The sequence below is a fragment of the Bufo gargarizans genome, chromosome 3 (genome assembly GCF_014858855.1).
Source record: "Bufo gargarizans isolate SCDJY-AF-19 chromosome 3, ASM1485885v1, whole genome shotgun sequence".
Lineage (NCBI taxonomy): Eukaryota > Metazoa > Chordata > Amphibia > Anura > Bufonidae > Bufo > Bufo gargarizans.
Window position 1 is genome coordinate 363198976 of NC_058082.1, and position 22512 is coordinate 363221487.

The window sequence follows — 22512 nt, forward strand, 5'->3', positions numbered from 1 at the left end:
TAACTGATGTTCAAAGTTAAGGGAGCATTCACACGACCGTGTGAAGCCCGTGCTGTGGATTGCAAATTGCGGTCCGCTAAGCACGGACACCTGCCGTGTGGCAGCCGTATAGGGATCGCGGACCCATTCAATTGAATGGGTCCGCTATCCCTCCGTTCAGCAAAAAGATAGAGCAAGCTCTATCTTTTTGCGGTGCGGAAGCACGTAACAGAATCTCAGAAAGCACTCCATAGTGCTTCCGTAAGGTTCCGTTCCGCATCTCCGGATTTGCGGACCCACTGAAATGAATGGGTCCGCATCTGTGATGTGGAATGCACACGGAACGGTGCCCGTGTATTGCGGATCCGGGCATGGGCTTCACATGGTCATGTGAATGATCCCTAAGGATCCGTTTTTCTCTGTTCTAATGATGGATCGGAAGAACAGAAGGCTAAACGATGAAGTGAACTGAGCATTAGGGCTCATGCACAAGACCATAGTTTTGGTCCGCATCTAATCCGCAATTTTTCTGCATCTCAAAGGGACCACAAAAGATGCGAACAGCACACTCATATGTTGTCCACATCTGTAAGTCCATTACTCAGCCCCGCAAAAATATACAGAACATGTCCTATCCTTCTCCGTTTTGCAAACAAGCATATTACATTTCTGGAGGAATAAAAAAAATAAAATGGTGGAAGGATCTTGGCCAGTATCCGTGTTTTGCGGATCTGTGGACTACAGCTACGGCCGTGTGCATGAGCCCTAAATTTAACCATCAGTTGTGCTCAGTTATCATCAAATTGCACTAAAAATAACTGATCCATTTTTTTTAGCATCAGTTATGACCAGTCGGCATCAGTTTGTCACTGCATGCAGTACATTTTCTGGCATCAAAAATAACTGATCTCTGACAGAAGTGACACAAACTGATGCCAACTGATCATAACTTATGCTACAAAAAAGATCAGTTATTTTTGATTTTCTGGCAGATCAGAAGCTGTCTGATCTGGATTCCAACTACAAAACTCAATTTTTGATTTAGGCTAAGGCTCTATGGCACGAAAAATGACTTGTCTGAACACACAGATAACACTGCATTACTATGAGTGATACTAGGGCTCACACATCACAGACTCGTTGGTATAACAGTAATAATAAACCTGCCCTAATGTGCAGAACACAAACATGTAAAATGAATAGATTCCTCAAAGACAGATAAAATTCATGAAAAAGATATTTTCTTTCTGGTTAGTGTCCCTATAATGATGAAGTGGTCGATATCTATACTATAGTCCAATAGTCAGTCGGGTGATGAGAAATGGTTGTAGGACTGCATCATCTAGTTCATCAGTCAAATATAGGATTCCGACATTTAACTCAAGAGGAAACCTGTCTGCGCAAATTGCAGTCCCAAATCATAAAATCCATATATATATGGCATCTGTGAGTATCTTGAATCCACAGCCATGACACGAGCATGTGAAAAAAGGGTGAAAAAGTCAAATTCAAAGCGACCATGCCATCTTCCGTCAGATTCCAGTCTGCAGGAAACATCCAGTATGGGTCAGGAGTGCACACGCTCAAATTGTTATCCATTTGGGTGGCGCACATTTGAATATTGTTAACGGTTTACATTTTCCAGCGTCTGAGCTCAGCCTGCAGGATAGAAATAAAGGATAATAACAGTTTTCCCCTGGTACTCATATCTTATCCTGCGCTGGAGCATAATATATGAAGCTGTGATACGAGGATAACTTCATGATGAAAGCTGCAACTGAACACATAAAAATGATGATATCATACTGTGAAAGTAACAAGCAGGACTACAGGTAATAGGATGCACAAATCAGATGCTTCCTTGATACAATCCCATACATTAAACTGACATTTCTACACATACTTTTTCATGCTACATGATTGTCGTGTTAGAGTTGTCATCTTGCAAACTACATGCAATGTTTCCCTTGAAAATCCATTTATCTCATATTATTGCACGTATGTGCAACCATCATCTTACTCAGTGTATTGCTATGAACTATGGGGGTCATTTATTAAGCTGAAATACGCCTATACAATTTCTCCCCACTCACGCCTGCTCTAAAAAAGTAAGCGGGGTGCAGGTGCGGATGGGCCAGCAGGCCTGTCTCACTTAGCATTTTCTACGCCTGTTTCAGCTGTAGAAAAGGGTCTAAATGTAAGACAGCAAGGAAAGTGTCTTACATTTAGAAGCAGAGGTGGGTCCGCCGAGTTTATGAAGAGTTCGGCACCTCGACATAGCTCCGGCTGATCCACCCCCAGCTTAAGAGTTTATTAAGAACGGTGTCTAAAACACCGCTCTTAATAAACATGCTCCTCTAACTATCACAGCAGTCTGTGAGCAGCCCCTGCAGACATTATCACTTGGAGACATTGTACTGATACTGTATGAAAGTAAATCACAGCATGCTGTATAAGACGTTATAAAGATTTTCATCATAGAAGGCAATGGAGACTCAGATCTGTGTGTATGGATACCAAGGTGTACCTGTGTATCAATGTAAAGTACAGTTAGATTTTTTTTTCCTGCCTGTTCTTATTATAAATCATATACAGAACTGTGTATGGAGTAGGGTTGTTTCGATTCCCAAATTTTGATTCGGTTTCGATACCATAAACAAGTGTTGCGATACTCGATACCATGCGAATAAAAAAAAAAAAAAAAACACCAAAAAAAGCTATGTGCATTCCGCATTTTATGGAACGTCCGGCCCATAATAGAACAGTCCGATCCTTTTTTAAAAAAAAAAATATTCTGTTACGGTGTTCACCGCATAGGACATTTTTTTTATATTTTAATAGTTTGGATGTTTCAGATGTGGCAATATGTAATATGTTTATTTATTTATTGTGTATATATTTTATATGTAAAATTGGGAAAGGTGGCGATTTATACTTAATATTTTTATTTCTTTTTTTTTTTTTTTTTTATAACTATTTCCCCCCCTTAGGGGCTAGAACCTGGATCTTTTAATCCCTTGCCCTATTCACCCTAATAGAGCTCTATCAGGGTGAATAGGACGTCACACTCTCCCTGCTGCTCTGTTCTTTGTGCACACAGCAGCAGGAAGCCGACTATGGCAGCCAGGGCTTCAGTAGCGTCCTGGCTGCCATGGTAACTGATCGGAGCCCCAGGATTACATTGCTGGGGCTCCGATCAGAAGCAGCCACTGCCACCAATGAGGATCCGATCAGAAGCAGCCACTGCCACCAATGAGGAGGAGGGGATAGGGGACCCTGTGGTCACTGCCACCAATTAATTTAATACTGGGGGGTGGCGCACTGCACCACCAATGATTTTTATACTGGGGGAGGGGGGCGCACTGCGCCACCAATGATCTTAATACAGGGGGGTTGAGGGGAGGGGCCGTACTGCGCCACCAATGATTTTAATACTGTGGGGGTTGAGGGCAGGGAGCGCACTGCGCCACCAATGATTTTAATAATGGGAAAGAGGGGGAGAGGGTGCACTGCGCCACCAATGATAGTTAACATTTAATACAGGAGGGGGGTGCGGCACCTGAGGGGTTAACTGCTGCTGATCGCAGCTCCCCGCCAGCACCTGCCTCCTGGATTTGTATTAAAAGCAGGGCTGTGGAGTCGGTAGATAAATGGTCCGACTCCAACTCCGACTCCTCAGTTTTTGGTACTTCCGACTCCTTTGTATTTAATATGCGAATGTCATTACCACAGAACTACTGGCTAGGAAGCTGCTGCCTTCTCCTTTGTGTGCTGATCTTCTGCTGAAGATAGGGCAGTGGGCGGATCCAAGAAGGGGCATTTATTATAAAACATGATTTCCCTAGTAGAATCCCATAGTCATGTTAAAAGTTTAAGCTAACAATCGAGTTTACATAGTTTTTATAGCCTTAGCTGAATGACAGCAGTTTTTCAAATGGTTTACAGCCTTAGTCTTGAACTATTGACCATCCATTACCGTCACTTATACAAGTGTCTAGTCCTCCCAAAAAAATATTTACTTAATCAGTTATCAGTGAGAGGCTAGGTTAACCATGGGCGTTGCGTTCCCTGTAACAGCGGAACACAACACAATGGAAAGTATAAGTATTGCCGCTCCTTAACAGTGCGTCGCGTGCCATATAGTGAAGAGTATGAAAAGCATGGTTCTTCATGGTCACTTAACATGTTCGTTTTGCGGTAACGCGACGCACTGCATGCATTGGCCTTTATTCTTACAGTAGAGAAGTACCGTATTTTTCGCAAAAGTGGGGGAAAAATAGCAGTGCGTCTTATGGGGCGAATGCTACGACCATCCGGCGAATAGGCTGAGAGGGAGGAGGGGCTGGGGGCCGACATCTGTTTCTGTAATGGCAGCGGGGCCCGGTGCAGTCACTGTATTCTACTACACCGGACCCCGCTCACTGTAGTATACAGTAATCATATCTAACTTGTGGGTATTGTTAAAGTATTCCAATCATCTTAAAAACTTATTCGCAGTCAGGAGGCCGGGCGGGCGCTTGTAGCGTAGCTCACTACGTCATGCGCCTTCTCCGACCACTTTATGAATGAAGCATGCACCGGGCCCCGCTGTCATTACAGAAACAGATGCCGGCCCCCATTCACTACACAGGGACACTGTTATGGGGGGGGATCTGTGGATGACACATAAGATAAGATGCTATATATGTGTCATTCACAGATGCCCCCACAATGATCCCCCATAACAGTGCCACCCACAGATGCCCCCATAACAGTGCCACCCACAGATGCCCCCATAACAGTGTCATCCACAGACCACCATTAGTTCAAAACCCACCAAAAGCACACCTTTTGGTTAAAAATTTTTTTTTCATATTTTCCTCCTCAAAAACCTAGGTGCGTCTTATAGGGCGAAAAATACGGTAATTAATTACAACTTTTTGTGAATTGGGACATTTAAACTTGCTTTTTTTATTCCAATTTAAATCTAGTAGGAGTCGGAGTCGGTTCATTTTTTGCCGACTCCGACTCCAGGTACCCAAAATTGCCTCAGACTCCACAGCCCTGATTAAAAGTTTACTTTCATTGGTGGCGCACCCCTCTCTTCACTGGTGGCAGCGGCTCGGGGGGGAGAACACAGAGCGCGCTGAGAGCAGCGTGCTCCATGTTCTCTGATACTAGACTGCACAATAGTGAAGCTAAGTATTGAAAAAAGGCAAATCCTGGTATCAAGGTCAATACCAGACAAAAGTATTGATTGGGTACCGAAAATTCGATACCCGAAACAACCCTAGTATGGAGTGCTGTATAATACTGTATAAAGTACCTCTTATGCAAGTCTATGTTAACACACACACACTTGGTGAGTTATCACATCTAGCTAACGCATTGTGACTGACTGTTAACTCTGCTACATACGTATGTCACATGGTTGTGTGCATTAGGCCCATTTTCATCTTTTTTACTGTCCACACCTGTGAAATATCCACGGTACTGGGTTGTCTACAGTAACGGAGGTCTAGCTTGTGTTGAACTTTCCACATTCTGAGAACATTTCACTCTTCTGTAAGACTTTACTCCATCCATGCTTAAACTAAAATAACAAGAAAGATGTGAAATAAAAATAAAAAAAAGTATAATCTAGTAACGATAACAAGAGTAGTGACAGTACTGGTCTTACCTGCTGTGTGTATGGCCATGAGAATCTGACGTATATCGTGGAGGCTCAGATGACCGACGCTGCAATCCCACTTCTGAAACTCCCTCCCAATCCCCTCCACCAGGTGGGCAGGAAGAAACGCTGAGAGGACGGTCCAAAGTGACCGGGGTGTGCCAAGAAAACTCATGGGCTTCTGGAAAGGATGGAAAAGAGATGATGACGTTCTGAGTGCAAAACCAGAATACCCTTTTAATGCTAATGTCCACATCTCCTTGTTTTCTGCTGCTTGTTTCTGAGTTCAATCATCTTGCTACTCTACTACAATAAAATGAAGAAAAAAAATAAGTATAATAAAAAGCAAAAAATGGAAACAGTAGCAGAAATGGCAGATTGGTGGACTGGTTTACAAGATAATAGAAATCCTTGTATGTTTCCAAAGCTAGCTATAGACACTAGATTTTTGACTGCCAATTTCAACAGGATTCACCAAATATGAAGCCTCACAGCCTTTTTAATCAGAAAGGTACTCACTACGACTATGTGTTTTGGCAGGCAGTGGTGGCGGCATCTCCACACTCCAGGATCTATGAGGTGGTGATGGTTTGGAGGGAATAAGAAATGTCTCATAAGTTCTGTTGCTGATGTCCAATCCCATCGAAGTTTGTCTCTGGTAGGATCTGACTGCTGAAGGCAACACAGGATTTGGGTATAATGGGCTCAGCTACAAGTAAACAGCAGAGAGAAGATGAAAAAATCATAAATGCACTTCACAGAACTCTTTTACACTTCTCTACACAGAAACGCATAGCACAGTGAAAGGTTTCCATTCCTATCCGACCACAGAAGCATTTTCATGTTGTATGACAATCATTTATCCCTACAGCTTCCATACTCATACAATTGTCAGCAGAAGGATAGACTGTTCTGATGCATGACTCAGACTGGATTAGGAAATTAAGTAATGCAATTATTTTATCAAAATATGGACAAACTGTGCTCTGAACACCATGAAAATGTTTACCAAGGATAATTTCATTGATTCATTGTTCAAGACAGCCTTGAACCATGCAGTTATTAGCCGCACAACTTCCTTTCCAGTAGAACACAAAAAATACATAAAAACAGTAAGCCCACGTAACATGACAGGCCGCTACCATTCAATCTAACACTTGCTAGCAATATCATCAACATCTTGAGATTGTCATGACGTAGGATGTATGGAAATCTTCTCATTACGGTCCGTGAGCGCGCGGGACAATAGCCTCCCGGGTAGGCCCGACACGCACAGCATCATTGTAATCTATGCTGCTGTGGGCTCCCGTGTGCATGATCATTGCCGCTCCGGGACATATGGCCCGCTCACAGACTGTATGTCTCGGAGGGCATAAGGTCGTGTGCAAGAGGCCTTACTGTCATTACTAACATATACAATGTTCAACAGACCACATACAATAAGAGGGACATTTATGGCTTTACTAAGCACTGTCCACAACAAGGAGCTGTGGAGCTTCAGCGCAGACTTCCAGTGACAGAGCTACACCCAGGTGTGTGGAGTGTTGGAACCCTGCTGATCAGTTAGTGATGGCCTATCCTGAGGGTAGGCCATCACGTACTAAAACCCAGACAGCTTTATTAAGACTGGCGGTTTATACTTCATCCTTAAAGGGGTTGGCCCATCTCAGACATTGATGGCATATTATTAGGATATCTATAGAATGTCAGATAGGAGCAGGTTCCAGATGTGGGTTCTGCTCCTATCTACAGAAAGGGGCTCCCAAAACAATGGAGTTAAACATAGGATCTTAGCAATATGCCACCATGTCTATGATGGGAATACCCCTTTAATCTATCCCCCACTGACGTTAGAGGCACACATCTGTCCAGGTTTGCATGCTAGAACTGAAATTACACCAGCAAAAGAGCTAGTGTAGATTTCAGATACAACCTGCAAGAGATTCCTGCCATAGCTTATAATAAATGTGCTGCCCGCTGCACCCAGTTTTTGGAAACGTAGCGTGCGGGGCTAAAAAACAAACAAAAGTGGCAACATTTTGTGGGGGGTGTGCATCATATTTAGTGGACATTCAGATGCCAGTATTCAAGTGAACAGGTGATGATTAACTCCTTCAGCAACCGTGATGTTCCTGTATGTCATAGTGGCTGAGGGCATGTATGGAGTGGGCTGCTGTGCCGAGCCCGCTCCATATGCGGTAGGTGCCGGCTGCATACAGCGGCACCCGGCCACAATGACGCTGCCACAATGATGCCACGTTCAATAGAGATCGCAGCATCTGTGAGGTTAGGCAGAGGCACGCGGATCCCTCTGCCTTTGCGGGGCTCCGATTGGTTACCATGACAGCCTGGGTCCTGATGAAGGTTCCCCGGCCTGTCATGGTAATCTGCCTGCTAAGCAGGTTGAGGGGCAGAATACCATTCACCATAATAGATTTATATTATAGTGAATAGGACAAGGGACTATTAAAATGTAAAAATATTTTTCCTGGGCGCCGTAATGGAAAAAAAAGTAAACACGTAATTCGCCATTTTTTGGTCACCTTATCCACCCCAAAAAGTGATCAAAAGTTGTATGTACGCCAAAAATGGTTCCAATGAAAACTACAGTTTGTCCAGCAAAAAAACATCCCCTCATACACCTCCGTGGACGAAAATATAAAAATGTTATGGCAGTCAAAGATGGCAAAGAAAATTTAGATTTTTTAAAAGGTTTTAATATTGTCAAAAGTAGAAAAGGAAAAAAATAACTATACAAATTTGGCATCGCCGTAATCGAACTGAACCATAGAATAAGGATGTCATATCATTTTTAGTGCACAGTGAATGCCGTAATATCAAAACCCAAAAAACCTTGTCAGAATTGTGTTTTTTTTTTCAATTTCACCTCAACATTTTTTCCCCCTGTTTTTCAATACACGACATGGTTTATTAAACAGTGCCATTAAAAATACAATACTTATCCTGCAAAAAATAAGCCCTCATATGGCTATATAAATGGAAACTTTAAAAAGTTATGGCTACTGGAATGTGAGGAGATAAAATGGGAAAGTGCAGAAACAAAAATGGGCTCGGTACTTAAGTACATAATTACAAGAAATAGGGCCTAAAAGAAATTGTTAAACTACATTTAACAACGGCAACAAGATAAGTGTCAAGGATCAAGGCAATTAAATGCTGAAGACTGCATGGCTTTATTCATGAAGTGTACATACAGGAAAAGTATAGGAATTGCCCATAGCGACCAATCAGAACAAAACTTGCTTTTTTAACCCAAAACTGAATTACCTGGAATATGACTTGTTCCCATGGCAACACCTCCACTTTTTTTTAATTTTTTTTTAGAAGTGCAGTATGACGTGACAGTTCTCAAAGTAAGGGGATAATTTGGGTCATTTTAGATTTGTTTTTGATGGGGCTTGAATGTGGAACCGAGATTTTACAAGCTTTATACGGAGGTAAATAGCGACATAGGAATATATCTGGTTGGTTATTTCAGTTAAGAATATTTCTTATACAATAATAGGCATAGATACTGTACCGAATTTCTTACGGGGGAAAACTGGCTGAAAGGACAACAAAATGCCAGAAGCTTTTCAATGAACCTTCAGGGTTTAATAGCAAATTCTGCATCAGGGCCTTTCATCTACCAGGCAGTATTTAGAATCCTGGTGTCTTCATTAGGGATGAGGGAACTTCATATTTTGAAGTTCGTGTTCGGGTATAATGTGAATTATATATGAGCTGCCAAATATGTTTATGTATATTGAGTAGAGGACACAAATGGGGCATTATTACTTTGTAAAGGGCAAAATAGTGGGCTTTATTACTAAGCAGGGGCTGAAAAGGGGTATTATTACTGTGTGGGAGCAAAAGGGTGTTATAGAAGACAGCACTTACCTTTTCTCCATCGTCCTCATCACTGTTGCTTACTTCCTCTTCTATGTGGAACCAGTCAAAATCCAGTTCAATATTAAAGCTCCCATCTCCTGCTCTTTCCAGCTGTAACCAATTACAACAAACTGTAACATGAACCTTATTCCAGACAAGAATAAAAAAAATACCTCTTATGGCAACTTACCAGCTCTTCGCATTCTAAGTGTTTAAGAGTCTGAGCCAACATCAAGGGAGTTAATCCCGCATGGTTGACTGCCAAAAGACAAGAGGCAGATGCGTTAAGAGATATAGTAAGTATGTTAATAACGTAATAATTACATCCTGATATCTGTATTCTCAGAAGCAACATACAAGTCACGTGTTCTTCAACCACGTCGTCTCTATTGTCAGCCCATCGATATTAGTGTGTCTAACCTTCAATACCATTACCAGCTCCAAACTAAAAGTTCTACGCCAAAGGCCTGCTCAACACAAGCCTTGGGCCAGTTGCCAGACCCTTTAAAACTATTTTTCTGGCTTCCAGCCTTTCAGAAGGTTCCAAGCACTTTGGCCTAAAAAAACTCTAATTAAGTTCTGTACATTGTAATTCTTGGACAGCACTGACATATTTCATTATCCAACATCCATTATTGTGACTGAAACTGTATATGTAAAACAAAAACGATTAATGAAAACCCTTGATAGCCAGACATAATTTAGCTTGTGTTTCTTTAACATTATGGGTTTAGTAATGTCCATGTGGTAGATAAGATCTACTGAATAGGCAGAACAGTGCTAATATGGCATTTCCTGCAGTTACTTAAAGGGAACCTGTCATGTGGATATTTTATTATAATCTAACTAATTATATACAATCATTAACTACTAAAAAGTGCCTTAGATGTATTCACTTACTGGTGTGACAAATGGTTACCTCATAATATACACGCAAAGATGCCGCATGCTAATGAGCTGATTCGAGTCCAGCGTGATGTCATTGAGTCCAGCGTATATTTAATTCAGAGCTATAGCCACTCCCCTGCCCACCTCCCCACACAAATTATTATTACAATGAATGTTCTTATCTTCAGGATACTCTACAAGACAATGTTGCTCAGATGGGTTCCAGCTGTTGTATCCAGTGGTTATTCAGGTCTGCATTTAGTTTATGTCAAACTACAGAATATATGTGACAGAATATATTGGTTTCGGCAGCTCTTTTTATAATTTATTACAGCTTTTTAAAATGGAAAATTGTAGCCAGATACATTGGGGCAGATTTAGACGGTTAAACAGACTAGACAGTCTACGGATGTGCCAGAGATATCACAGTGGCTGATACTGGATGATAAATTTGGTGCATCTTTAGACTGTCCAGTGTATTGCACTTTTTTGCACTATAGTTTTGACACAATTTTGGCACACAGTGTTGCAACATCTTTTCTGCTAAATCACACCCCTTTCCCACTAAGCCACACTCACTTGCAGTTCAAGCTACAAAAAGTGTCTGAAACGTATAGTAAATGTGGCACACAGCCTGTGCAACAGAACTCTGGTGCATTCTCATTAAGTCTGTCCCATTATCCTTAAAATACTGTTTTGTAAAACACTGCATGTCTTGGTCTGTCTCTGGCAGTCAGCTGTTATAGCCAAGGAAAGCTAGGGGCAGCTATTCATTCCACAGTCACAGTCAGCTATTTTATATATGTCATTCGAGAAATATGCTTCCTTCGCCTCCTATCAGACTCTTCTCCTGCTCCCCTCCCCCACCCACCTTCACTAAAGAGAGCATTGGCTGGGCATATTATTGCTAATAAGCATTTGTACAAACGCTTGTTAGCGATAATCTGCCAGTGTAACCCTGCTTTCACACCTGAGCGTTTCCCAAATGCGCGTCGAATGCGCGTTTTTGACGCGCGTTTCTGACGTGCGTTTTTTGTAATAGTAAACGCGCGTTTGACGCGCTTTTGTGTCATTGACTGCAGTGTCCTATGGCCACAAACGCGCGTCAAAACGCCCCAAAGAAGTACTTGTTTGAGCGTCGGGCGTTTTACAGCGCGATCGTACGCGCTGTAAAACGCCCAGGTGAGAACCATTCCCATAGGGAAGCATTGCTTTTCATGTGTTGAGCGTTTTACAGCGCGTTTGAACGCGCTGTAAAACGCTCAGGTGTGAACTTAGGGTCAAGGTGCTGCCAATTACCTGATGAACGAGCAAAAGGTTATAGGGTCATTGGTGCTGTCACCTAAATCATCGATTCCTAGTAGCAGATCACGCTGTCTTAACAGCCTCTGCTGCTGGCAAACAATGATTCTGTATGGGGACGAGCATGGAAATGCAGCAGTCTCTTGCACTGACAAGCACGCTTGCTTCCCAACAATTGTCTGCTCAACAGAACAGCGTAAAGGGCTTTAACTCAGATCCTTCTTCCGTGAAGACAGTCTGTCTGCTCAATGAAGGATCAGATTACATAGAAGTCTGTGGAGAGGAAAGAAGGAGCAGGGAGAGGCTGCTGGAGACAAACGCCGACACAGAGAGACTGCCGCTTGCCAGTACCTGATTTACTGTATTAAGTAACCACTGGATTTACAAATAAAAGGAATCTGTCACCAGCGACCTCCATATCAAGCTGTTTGCATAGACACATAAATGTGATTCTCCTGATTAAAAGGCTGTCTTTCTTTTGTTAATCCGAGCCTCCATTTCCTAGTTATGATACTTTTTCTTAATATGCAGTTTAAAGCCTTTGGTGCAAGCTCCACTACTTTCTGTGGCCAGCTTCTCCCTGTCTGCTTTGTCACTGCTTGGTCCTGTCAATCAAAGGAGCTAGAGAGGGGCTGGACACAGAAACGGGTGGAGCTTGGGTGCTAGAAGAGCAATGGTGACGCCTTGATTGCACCAAAGGCATAATTTGCATGTTAATAAAAAGTATCATAACTCAGGGACTGAGCCGCGGATTGACAAAATAAAATAGCAGTGTTCTAATTAGGTGAACCATGGTTATGTGTCTAAGCTAACAGTTTAGAGGGGAGGTTACTGGCGACAGACTACCTTTAAACTGCTCAGTTCTGCTGTGTAAAGTCCTCTATAACTGCTGTTTTTGAGGTTGTGCTACAGAGAGAAAGCAGAATCTCCTGTTTCTCCATGCCCTGTGTATGGGCAGACATGATCCTTGCTAGTGCTGCCCACTAGCTTAAAAAAAACTGCTAAAAAATACCAGATACAAGTGATATAATGGATAGAAATAGTGTTATGCCTCATGTACACCCCCAGGTAAAATTCTTGAGGACCTCATACTTCTCACAGAATTAGCCAGTTGTCCAGATTAGACATTGCTCTGTAAGAAAATGTCCAGGCCACATGCAGCCGCCAAGGCTTGTAAAACTCAGACTTAGCTCACAGAGGATTGTTCACATTTTCTAACAGAAAGCAGAGGTCTTCAAAACTGAAAAAAAAAAAAAGTATAGTAGGTAGTTTCAGAACGAAGAAAATTTAGTTAAAGAGGTTTTCCAGGAAAAAATATTGAGTGCCGCAGCCTCTTCCTAGGCCATGTGACGTCACCGTACACAGCTGCAGCTGAGCCCCACTGAAGTGAATTGGCCTGAGCTGCAATATGTACGGCTCTGTGCTTGGTAAGTTCCTGGGAGTCCACAGCGCTGACCGGAGCTCTGGTGAGCACGGTGCCTCCCTGGAACAGCAGATTGGCAGGGGTACTAGGAAATGATAGGTCATCACTATTATTTCCTGGATAACCACTTTAAACACGACCAGTCAGCTCCCCCTAAACAGTCTGTTTCCTCTGTCAGCAATTACTGGCCAGTGGCAGACTGTATAGGAATGTGCCGTACTGACGAGGGGAATGGTAACACCTACTTGTCAATATTTTTTTATAGGAGTACCGTAATAACAGACACATCACACTGCAGATTTCAAAGAAAAGGCGATCCAGAATTTCATGAGGAATATAAGTATTTAGTAAAATAGGCACTTGGGGAAAGATAACAGGTCCTCTTTAAATGAAGGCCTGCTACATGAAGAACATGTGCAAAATGGCAAATATTACAGGCATCTGTATTTGATTACAGCTCTAACAAACAATCCACCCAGCACATTGTACTCAGCAGGCCAAACGGAACCCACTTATTTACATAGGTTTAATGCCAATGTGCTCATTACACAGCTAAAAGTACACAGTCATGGCATATGGTCAGGCTAAAGGAATATCTATAATGTGTCTCCTTATCTAATTGACACTGCAATGGGCTACTTCAATTTCAACTAAATTGCAGCCCAGAAAGGAAGGTAGTCTACGGCCGTGTGCATGAGAAAGGCTTGAAACTAAAGCTCCCTCTGAACTCAGTGGTCATGTGAGTAATTTGATGTTATTGGCAATCTTCCCTATATAACATGTATACATAGATATATATAAAAAAAAGACGGCAGCACTCCAAAAATGTGATGAAAATAAGTGGATGGTTTATTTACCCATCTAGCAGCAACGTTTCAGCTCTCTCAATGGAGCCATTGTCAGGGGTGTAGATAAGGGGGGAGGATAGGGGGGAATATTTTGCTACCCACGTCACTTCCGGTAGTGACGTGGGAGGTGTGTCACTCACCTCGGCTCCTCATTGGCTCTGCCAGGGGTTTGGTGGCGCAGGTGCGGAGAATTCAGCCATAACGTGAACGCGCCGAAGGTAGCAGAAAATTCCGGGCCACTGCGCATGCACGAAAAAGACGACTTGGCGCCGAGTCAGTTAAATGGCTCGCAAATTTTTACAGGTCCATGCGCAAGCACGAGTATAACAGGCTCGCTTGCTGCACTGAGGTTAAAATGACAGGCCACGGCGCATGCGCGCCTAGAGTAGTTCAAATCTTATTGGTCCTGGGTGCAGGCGCAGTAGGAGCCGAAGGTAGCAGAAAATTCCGGCTTTGTGCATGCGCAGTAGACCGGAATCTTCTGCTACCTTCTGCTCGCTAAACAAGACGACTCGGCGCAGGCGCAGTAGGAGCCGAAGGTAGCAGAAAATTCCGGCCCACTGCGCATGCGCGAAGCCGGAATTTTCTGCTACGTTCGTCCGTCTTTTTCACGCATGCGCAGTGGCCCGGAATTTTCTGCTACCTTCGGCGCGTTCACGCTATGGCTGAATCCTCCGCGCCTGCGCCACCAAACCCCCAGCAGAGCCAATGAGGAGCCGAGGTGAGTGACACACCTCCCACGTCACTACCGGAAGTGACGTGGGTAGCAAAATATTCCGGGTAGCAGAAAATTCCGGAACACCGGCTGCATGGTTTGATGTATTTTTTCTAGTCTCTGACACTCTAGTCTCCTCAACAATAAAGAAACGCAATTTCTTATGGAAATTACAAGAGTAAGCTAGCATGTGATGTGCCATAGACTGTCACTCCAGACTGGAGTGGGTAGGTACCAATTACGAGTCTTTTTAAAACATGTCTTTTCCATATGGTGTCAAACAACTAAATCGGTATTGCTCAAGGTAAAGGATTGGTTTACGAATGTTCTGGCTGGTATATTTTTTTCAAACCCTGGTATGTCTGCTAGATAAAGTCTTATAATTTGAGAAAGCTGAACCCCCCCTCCCCCCAGGAAAAAAAATTATCTACGGCCCTGGCCATTGTCAGCTAGATAAAGGGTCCATAGAGAGAGTTGAAACGTTGCTGCTAGATGGGTAAATAAACCATCCACTTATTTTCATCACATTTTTGGAGTGCTGCCGTCTTTTTTCATATATATTTACATGGGACTTTGGTCTCAGGTCTCTGGAAGGATTTGCACCCGCTGCTTTTTTTCTTTTCTTGTATACATAGATAGCTAGCAATCTGCTTGATGACATGCTGCATGCAGGCCGCACAGCATTTTCCTGATTTTTTATTTTTTTTGTGATGAAAATCCAAGCTGTTTTATTCACCCATAGTATGGCAAATCTTGCGACGTTTCAGCTCATATGAGCCTTCTTCAAGCATAGAGATAGTGAAAGTGAAGACGTATAAAGCATTTACAAAACGTGTCCCACCAATCGGGGTGTGGTTACAAGATTTGCCATACTATGGGTGAATAGTATACTATTGGGGATTGCCGTCACCCCCTTTTGGACTTTGCACCCATTCACAGGTTGGTGCTCCCATTGGACTTTCTCTTTTATATATATATATATATATATATATATATATATAGAAACAAAATGCGGGTCTCAGCAGCACAAGACAAAAAACCGGTGCACGTCCTCACAGCCGTGGGCTCAGGCGGCTATATATAGATAAGCATCAAAAGGATAAGGCAGCACTCCAGGTAAAGTGAAAAAAGGTGGATCTTTATTCCCTCTGCAACGTTTCAACTGTCTCGATGCGGTCTTGCTTGAGAAAGACCGCATCGAGACGGTTGAAACGTTGCAGAGGGAATAAAGATCCACCTTTTTTCACTTTACCTGGAGTGCTGCCTTATCCTTTTGATGCTTTTATATATATATATATATATATATATATATGTAGAAATGGACAGCACATCCAGTAGAGAAATATATTCAAAAATTTTTATTCAGCCACAGTGGCACAAGAGGCGACGTTTCGGCTCAAAATCCTGAGCCTTTCTCATGCTTGAGAAAGGCTCAGGTTTTTGAGCCGAAACGTCGCCTCTTGTGCCACTGTGGCTGAATAAAATTTTTTGAATATATTTCTCTACTGGATGTGCTGTCCATTTCTACATACAAATGTTGGGTAAGCAGTGATAACCCTGGACATAGCACCCGCTATACTGTTGTGTTTTGGTGCTGCCACATTTTTCCATTTTTATATATATATATATATATATATATATATATAAAATCATCTTTTCAGTTCCTCTTGCTCTAAACCGCTAAACCATGCTGCCGCAGATAGGGCAGCACTTTCAATATGATACATTCTTGCTGCCCCTAATGGGAAAGTTGGGGGTCATCTCTTATTAAAAGTTACCTTAGCTATGAAAATGAGAAAAATACAAAGGATTAGATTCCGTTTTTCATAAATGATCATTTTCTTACCATATGACACACACATTATTTTGGGGACTACAGGTAAATCCTAATATAGACCTGCCTACAGCACAAATGTGACACTAAGCAGTCTCTTCCACAGACAGCTTAGATTCAATCATAATGAAAGCATTGACTGGATTTTTACATTTTGGAGTACCGGTATATTCTGTGATTTTGTAAGTGTGCCCTTGGCTACCTGTTGGAATACAGCACCCATACAATTCTTTGGGCCCTATTGTTCTTTCAATGTGGCTCTATGTTACTTCTGTCTACCTAAGTGACACTATGGACATGAGACCATATGCCGATTCATATTTTCTTCAAGAAAAGACTGAAAGGTGTTCATGGTAGAACACTCAAGCTGTATTATTTTCTAAGATCACAATGCAATAAATTTAACCCTTTCAACCCTAGAGGATTTTCCATTTTTGCATTTCTGTTTTTCGTTACCTGCCTTCCTGGATCCATACCTTTTTTAGTTTTCCATTCACATAATCCTATATGGGCTTGTCTTTTGCGGGACAAGTTTTACTTTCTAATAGCACCATTTACTATTCATACAATGTAGTGGGAAGCTGAAAAAATTCTAAATGGGTTGGGATTGTAAAACTAAGCAAATCCGCCACAGTTTTATTGGTTTTGTTTTTACAGTGTTCCCTGGGTGGTAAGACTGACCTGTTACCTTAATTTTCCGGTCAGTACGATTACAACAATACCACATTTATATACTTTTTCTTGTGTTTTAATACGGAAAAAAATAAAAACTTTTTTTCTTTTCTTTTCATCGCCATAGTATGACCATATTCTCATATAACTTTTTCATGGTTATGTTTATGAAGCTGAGTGGGGGCTCATTTTTTGTGGAGCAATCTATAGTTTTTATTGACACCATTTTACAGTGCATACAGCTTTTTTTATCACTTTTTTATTTCATTGGGGAGGTGAATTGATGACTTTACTTTTTATATTTTAAAAAAAATGTATACATTTTTTTTACTTTTTTATGCCACTCTATAAGAAGCAATTATTATATTGCTTCTCTCTTACTTTGCAATAAATTGCCATTGCGATTTTCTTATGGAGTCCTGCCACATGCAGAGCTCCAAAGGAAATACAACTGCAACAGCATGGGTTTCTTCAGTGAGACCGAGGCTATCACAAAGCTCCTGGGGAAAGCAGCTTCATATGCCGTGGTCACAATTAACCACAGCATCTGAGGGGTTAAGGGTCCATTCACACGTCCGCAAAATGGATCTGCATCGGTTCCGCAATTTTGCGGAACGGGTGCAGACCCATTCATTTTCAATGGGGCCGGAATGTGCTGTCCGCATCCACATTTGCGGATCCGCACTTCCGCATCTGTGTTTCCGTTTTCTGCAAAAAAATAGAACATGTCCTATTCTTGTCCGCAATTGCGGACAAGAACAGGCATATTCTATTAGTGCCAGCAATGTGCGGTCCGCAAAATGCGGAATGCACATTGGCGCTTTCCGTGTTTTGAGGATCCGTGGCTCCGAGTATCCGCAAAACACGTTGCGGACGTGTGAATGGAGCCTAAATGTGTGCAATCAGCGTTTTTGCCGATCACAGACATTATCCCTGGGGTCTCTCTACTTGGCGTAATGACCTAACTGAAAAAGTTAAGCAAGACTGTTTGCCATGCTAAAATTCCAAACAAGGAGGAAGTTAAAGAGCCAGGCAGGAAGTAGAATACATGCAGTTAGTAACTTTGACATTTATACCTGAAAAACAATCACTCTTTATTTTTTATTTTTTTTAAAACACAAAGAATATTCACATACAGAATATAAACTTTTTTTATTTATTTTTTATTGAAGTGTCCCTTTAACCTCTTTCCGACTGCCGCCGTACGTTTAGGCAGAAGTTGGGAATTTCAAGATGGCACCTGCTCACCAGCGCAGCAGGTGCCATAGCTGCCTGTTTTTTGCAGTTTAAAAGAGAGTAATTTTCATGGCTTTGTTTGTTTTTAACAGAGTATCTTTACATGGGGAGTACCCTCCGCTGATGCTACTGGAATTTTAATTTTTTTGAAATGCCCCTCGTCTGCCCCACTGTTATCTCCCAAAGTTTTGACGCCCAATATGTTAATGCTGAGCACCAGTATAGGGACTTCTCCCTGGCTGTGGCGTGTTAGAGGTTACTTCAAACACTTGTTCCCAATGATAAGCCCATGTAAATACTCATTAATCAAGTTAAATGATCTTTCATGCAGCACAAAAAAAATTCTAAGCAGCAGATCGAGAGGTGTAAACATCGATCTGCTGTCCAGAAACAATGAATCTGTATGAGGACGAATAATGTCAATAGGCATCACTGTAAGTAATGTGTAAGTAATTGCAGCTCTTGACCTCCAACGACGAGCAGGAAATTATTGGAAAGAAACAGTCCCTTCCTGATAATTGCCTGTTCAGTCAAGCATTATAAAACTGCCATTGCTCTTATCCCAATTCTACACCTACTATTATCATGAGGATTACCTATCGGATAACATTTTCCCCTCACTGCAGTAACAAACTGACAATAGATTACCTATCTATATAGGAGATGTTTCTCACTCTGCTGACTGCTACAGATGGACAGTATTTTGTATTTAATTGTCAGTGGTATAGTGCTGCTAAAATGAAAAATAGCCAATAATTCTAAAAAAATTTATTTTCTATGAATATTGAGTTAAAAAAAAACTCTTTCTGATGGAAGTGTCCTTTCTAGTAAATAATTCTGGTAAATGACATTGCAATAATTTGTTATTCTGTTACATATCTAACTTTACCGAAACCATTTTTGTTTCACATAGAGATATGTTTCCTTTTTTCATTTACACTAGAAACGTGTGAGAATAAGGTGACAGTCTCAAGATACAATATATAGAATTTATCTGGACACTGAGAGGAAGATGAGCCATGTGCTTACCAGTATTCACAGATGCCTTTGCTCTCAGGAGAAGCCGTATGCAATCTGGTTTATTATATTTAACTGCATAATGTAGGGCTGTTTGTCCATCTGCTGTAACTTTATCCACAGCTCCCCTGTGAAAGCAGAGTCAGCCATCCAGTAAAACAGAAAAAACACATATCTATATATATATATATATATACACACACACACACACACTCACCTAAAGAATTATTAGGAACACCATACTAATACGGTGTTGGACCCCCTTTTGCCTTCAGAACTCCCTTAATTCTACGTGGTATTGATTCAACAAGGTGCTGATAGCATTCTTTAGAAATGTTGGCCCATATTGATAGGATAGCATCTTGCAGTTGGTGGAGATTTGAGGGATGCACATCCAGGGCACGAAGCTCCAGATGCTCTATTGGGTTGAGATCTGGTGACTGTGGGGGCCATTTTAGTACAGTGAACTCATTGTCATGTTCAAGAAACCAATTTGAAATGATTCGAGCTTTGTGACATGGTGCATTATCCTGCTGGAAGTAGCCATCAGAGGATGGGTACATGGTGGTCATGAAGGGATGGACATGGTCAGAAACAATGCTCAAGTAGCCCACGGTATTTAAACGATGGCCAAATGGCATTAAGGGGCCTAAAGTGTGCCCAGAAAACATCCCCCACACCATTACACCACCACCACCAGCCTGCACAGTGGTAACAAGGCATGATAGATACATGTCCTCATTCTGTTTACGCCAAATTCGGACTCTACCATTTGAATGTCTCAACAGAAATCGAGACTCATCAGACCAGGCAACATTTTTCCAGTCTTCAACAGTCCAATTTTGGTGAGCTCATGCAAATTGTAGCCTCTTTTTCCTATTTGTAGTGGAGATGAGTGGTACCCGGTGGGGTCTTCTGCTGTTGTAGCCCATCCGCCTCAAGGTTGTGCATGTTGTGGCTTCACAAATGCTTTGCTGCATACCTCGGTTGTAACGAGTGGTTATTTCAGTCAACGTTGCTCTTCTATCAGCTTGAATCAGTCGGCCCATTCTCCTCTGACCTCTAGCATCAACAAGGCATTTTCGCCCACAGGACTGCGCATACTGGATGTTTTTCCCTTTTCACACCATTCTTTGTAAACCCTAGAAATGGTTGTGCGTGAAAATCCCAGTAACTGAGCAGATTGTGAAATACTCAGACCGGCCCATCTGGCACCAACAGCCATGCCACGCTCAAAATTGCTTAAGGCCTCTTTCACACTTGCGTTGTCCGGATCCGGCGTGTACTCCACTTGCCGGAATTATACGCCGGATCCGGAAAAATGCAAGTGAACTGAAAACATTTGAAGATGGATCCGTCTTCAAAATGCGCTCAATGTTACTATGGCAGCCAGGACGCTATTAAAGTCCTGGTTGCCATAGTAGTAGTGGGGAGCGGTATACTTACCGTCCGTGCGGCTCCCGGGGCGCTCCAGAATGACGTCAGAGCGCCCCATGCGCATGGATGACGTGCCATGCGATCACGTCATCCATGCGCGTGGGGCGCCCTGATGTCACTCTGAAGCACCCTGGGAGCCGCACAGATGGTAAGTATGCTGCTCCCCACTCCCCACTACACTTTACCATGGCTGCCAGGACTTTAGCGTCCCGGCAGCCATGGTAACCATTCAGAAAAAGCTAAACGTCGGATCCGGCAATGCGCCAAAACGACGTTTAGCTTAAGGCCGGATCCGGATCAATGCCTTTCAATGGGCATTAATTCCGGATCCGGCCTTTCGCCAAGTGTTCAGGATTTTTGGCCGGAGCAAAAAGCGCAGCGTGCTGCGGTATTTTTTCCGGCCAAAAAACGTTCCAGTCGGACCGGTCCTGAACTGAAGACATCCTGATGCATCCTGAACGGATTTCTCTCCATTCAGAATGCATTAGGATAAAGCTGATCAGGATTCTTCCGGCATAGAGCCCCGACGACGGAACTCTATGCCGGAAGACAAGAACGCAGGTGTGAAAGAGCCCTAAATCACCTTTCTTTCCCATTCTGACATTCAGTTTGGAGTTCAGGAGATTGTCTTGACCAGGACCACAACCCTATATGCATTGAAGCAACTGCCATGTGATTGGTTGACTAGATAATCACATTAATGAGAAATAGAAAAGGTGTGCCTAATAATTCTTTAGGTGAGTGTATATATATATATATATATATATATATATTTTTTTTTTTTATACAAACACACACCATATTAATAAAATGATAGACGTCAATGCTCCGCCTGATTACACAGATGTACATACCCATTTTGGATGAGGAAATCTACTATTGGGAGGGAATTTTTCTCACTCATATAGACAGCAAAGTGAAGGGGATGCTCCGGATGATCCTTTCACAATAGGGAACACAAAGATTTTATAAACTGCTTGGGACAGACACATACCTGCAGAAGGTTGTAGTAATCTAATAAGTGTGGTGAATACCTGATTGTCCACCGAGGGAAGGGGTTTACTCAGATCTGCCCCATTCGCCATGCACTGCAGGAGGGACACCAAGTCATGCTGTTGAATGGCCTCTCTAATTCCATGCAGAGCATTGCTTTTTTCTCTGTCCACAAAGTTGTGTTCAACATATTTTGCAGTGATATAATCTTTCCTGGAAGCCCTATAAATAAGACACAGTGATCCCTATAGAAATAATTCACATATAGGCTTCCAAAAGAGAGCCACTGACAGCATTTACAGCATCATTGCAATATCATTAATATCAGAAATCCTTTGTGCTCCTCACTTTTTATGAGGAAAAAAAAAAAAACGGTATTGAAAAGGGCTCTATACTTTATTACAAAGCTGACCCATAAGCAGCAATCAACACTCGGTACAACTTCTTAAAGGGGTATTCCCATCACAGACAATGGGGGCATATTGGTAGGATATGCCCCCATTGTCTGATAGGTGTGGGCCCCACCTCTAGGATCTGGAAATACCCCGGGAATGGAGCGGGGAAGGTGGCAGAGGACGCACTGTGCATGCCGCCCTCCATTCATTTCTATGGGGCCACCAAGAACGG

The 22512-nt window shown here is 42.4% G+C and overlaps 1 protein-coding gene across 2 annotated transcripts in view; it reads right to left on the minus strand.

The window, feature by feature from the left end:
• Nucleotides 1–288: 288 nt before the first annotated feature.
• Nucleotides 289–22512, minus strand: part of LOC122931518 (arf-GAP with SH3 domain, ANK repeat and PH domain-containing protein 3-like) — an 80466-nt gene continuing 58242 nt past the window's right edge. The window contains exons 17-25 of one of the 2 annotated variants that reach the window (XM_044285585.1): nt 21927–22107; nt 21747–21832; nt 19468–19583; nt 9711–9778; nt 9530–9631; nt 6149–6338; nt 5639–5810; nt 5433–5551; nt 289–1638 (exon numbers count right to left, since the gene is read on the minus strand). In XM_044285585.1, coding sequence (XP_044141520.1) covers nt 5461–5551; nt 5639–5810; nt 6149–6338; nt 9530–9631; nt 9711–9778; nt 19468–19583; nt 21747–21832; nt 21927–22107 — 1006 coding nt within the window. In that variant the 3' untranslated portion in view covers nt 289–1638; nt 5433–5460. Of the gene's footprint in view, nt 1757–5432; nt 5552–5638; nt 5811–6148; nt 6339–9529; nt 9632–9710; nt 9779–19467; nt 19584–21746; nt 21833–21926; nt 22108–22512 lie in introns of both variants that reach the window. The other variant, XM_044285586.1, reaches the window with a different exon arrangement.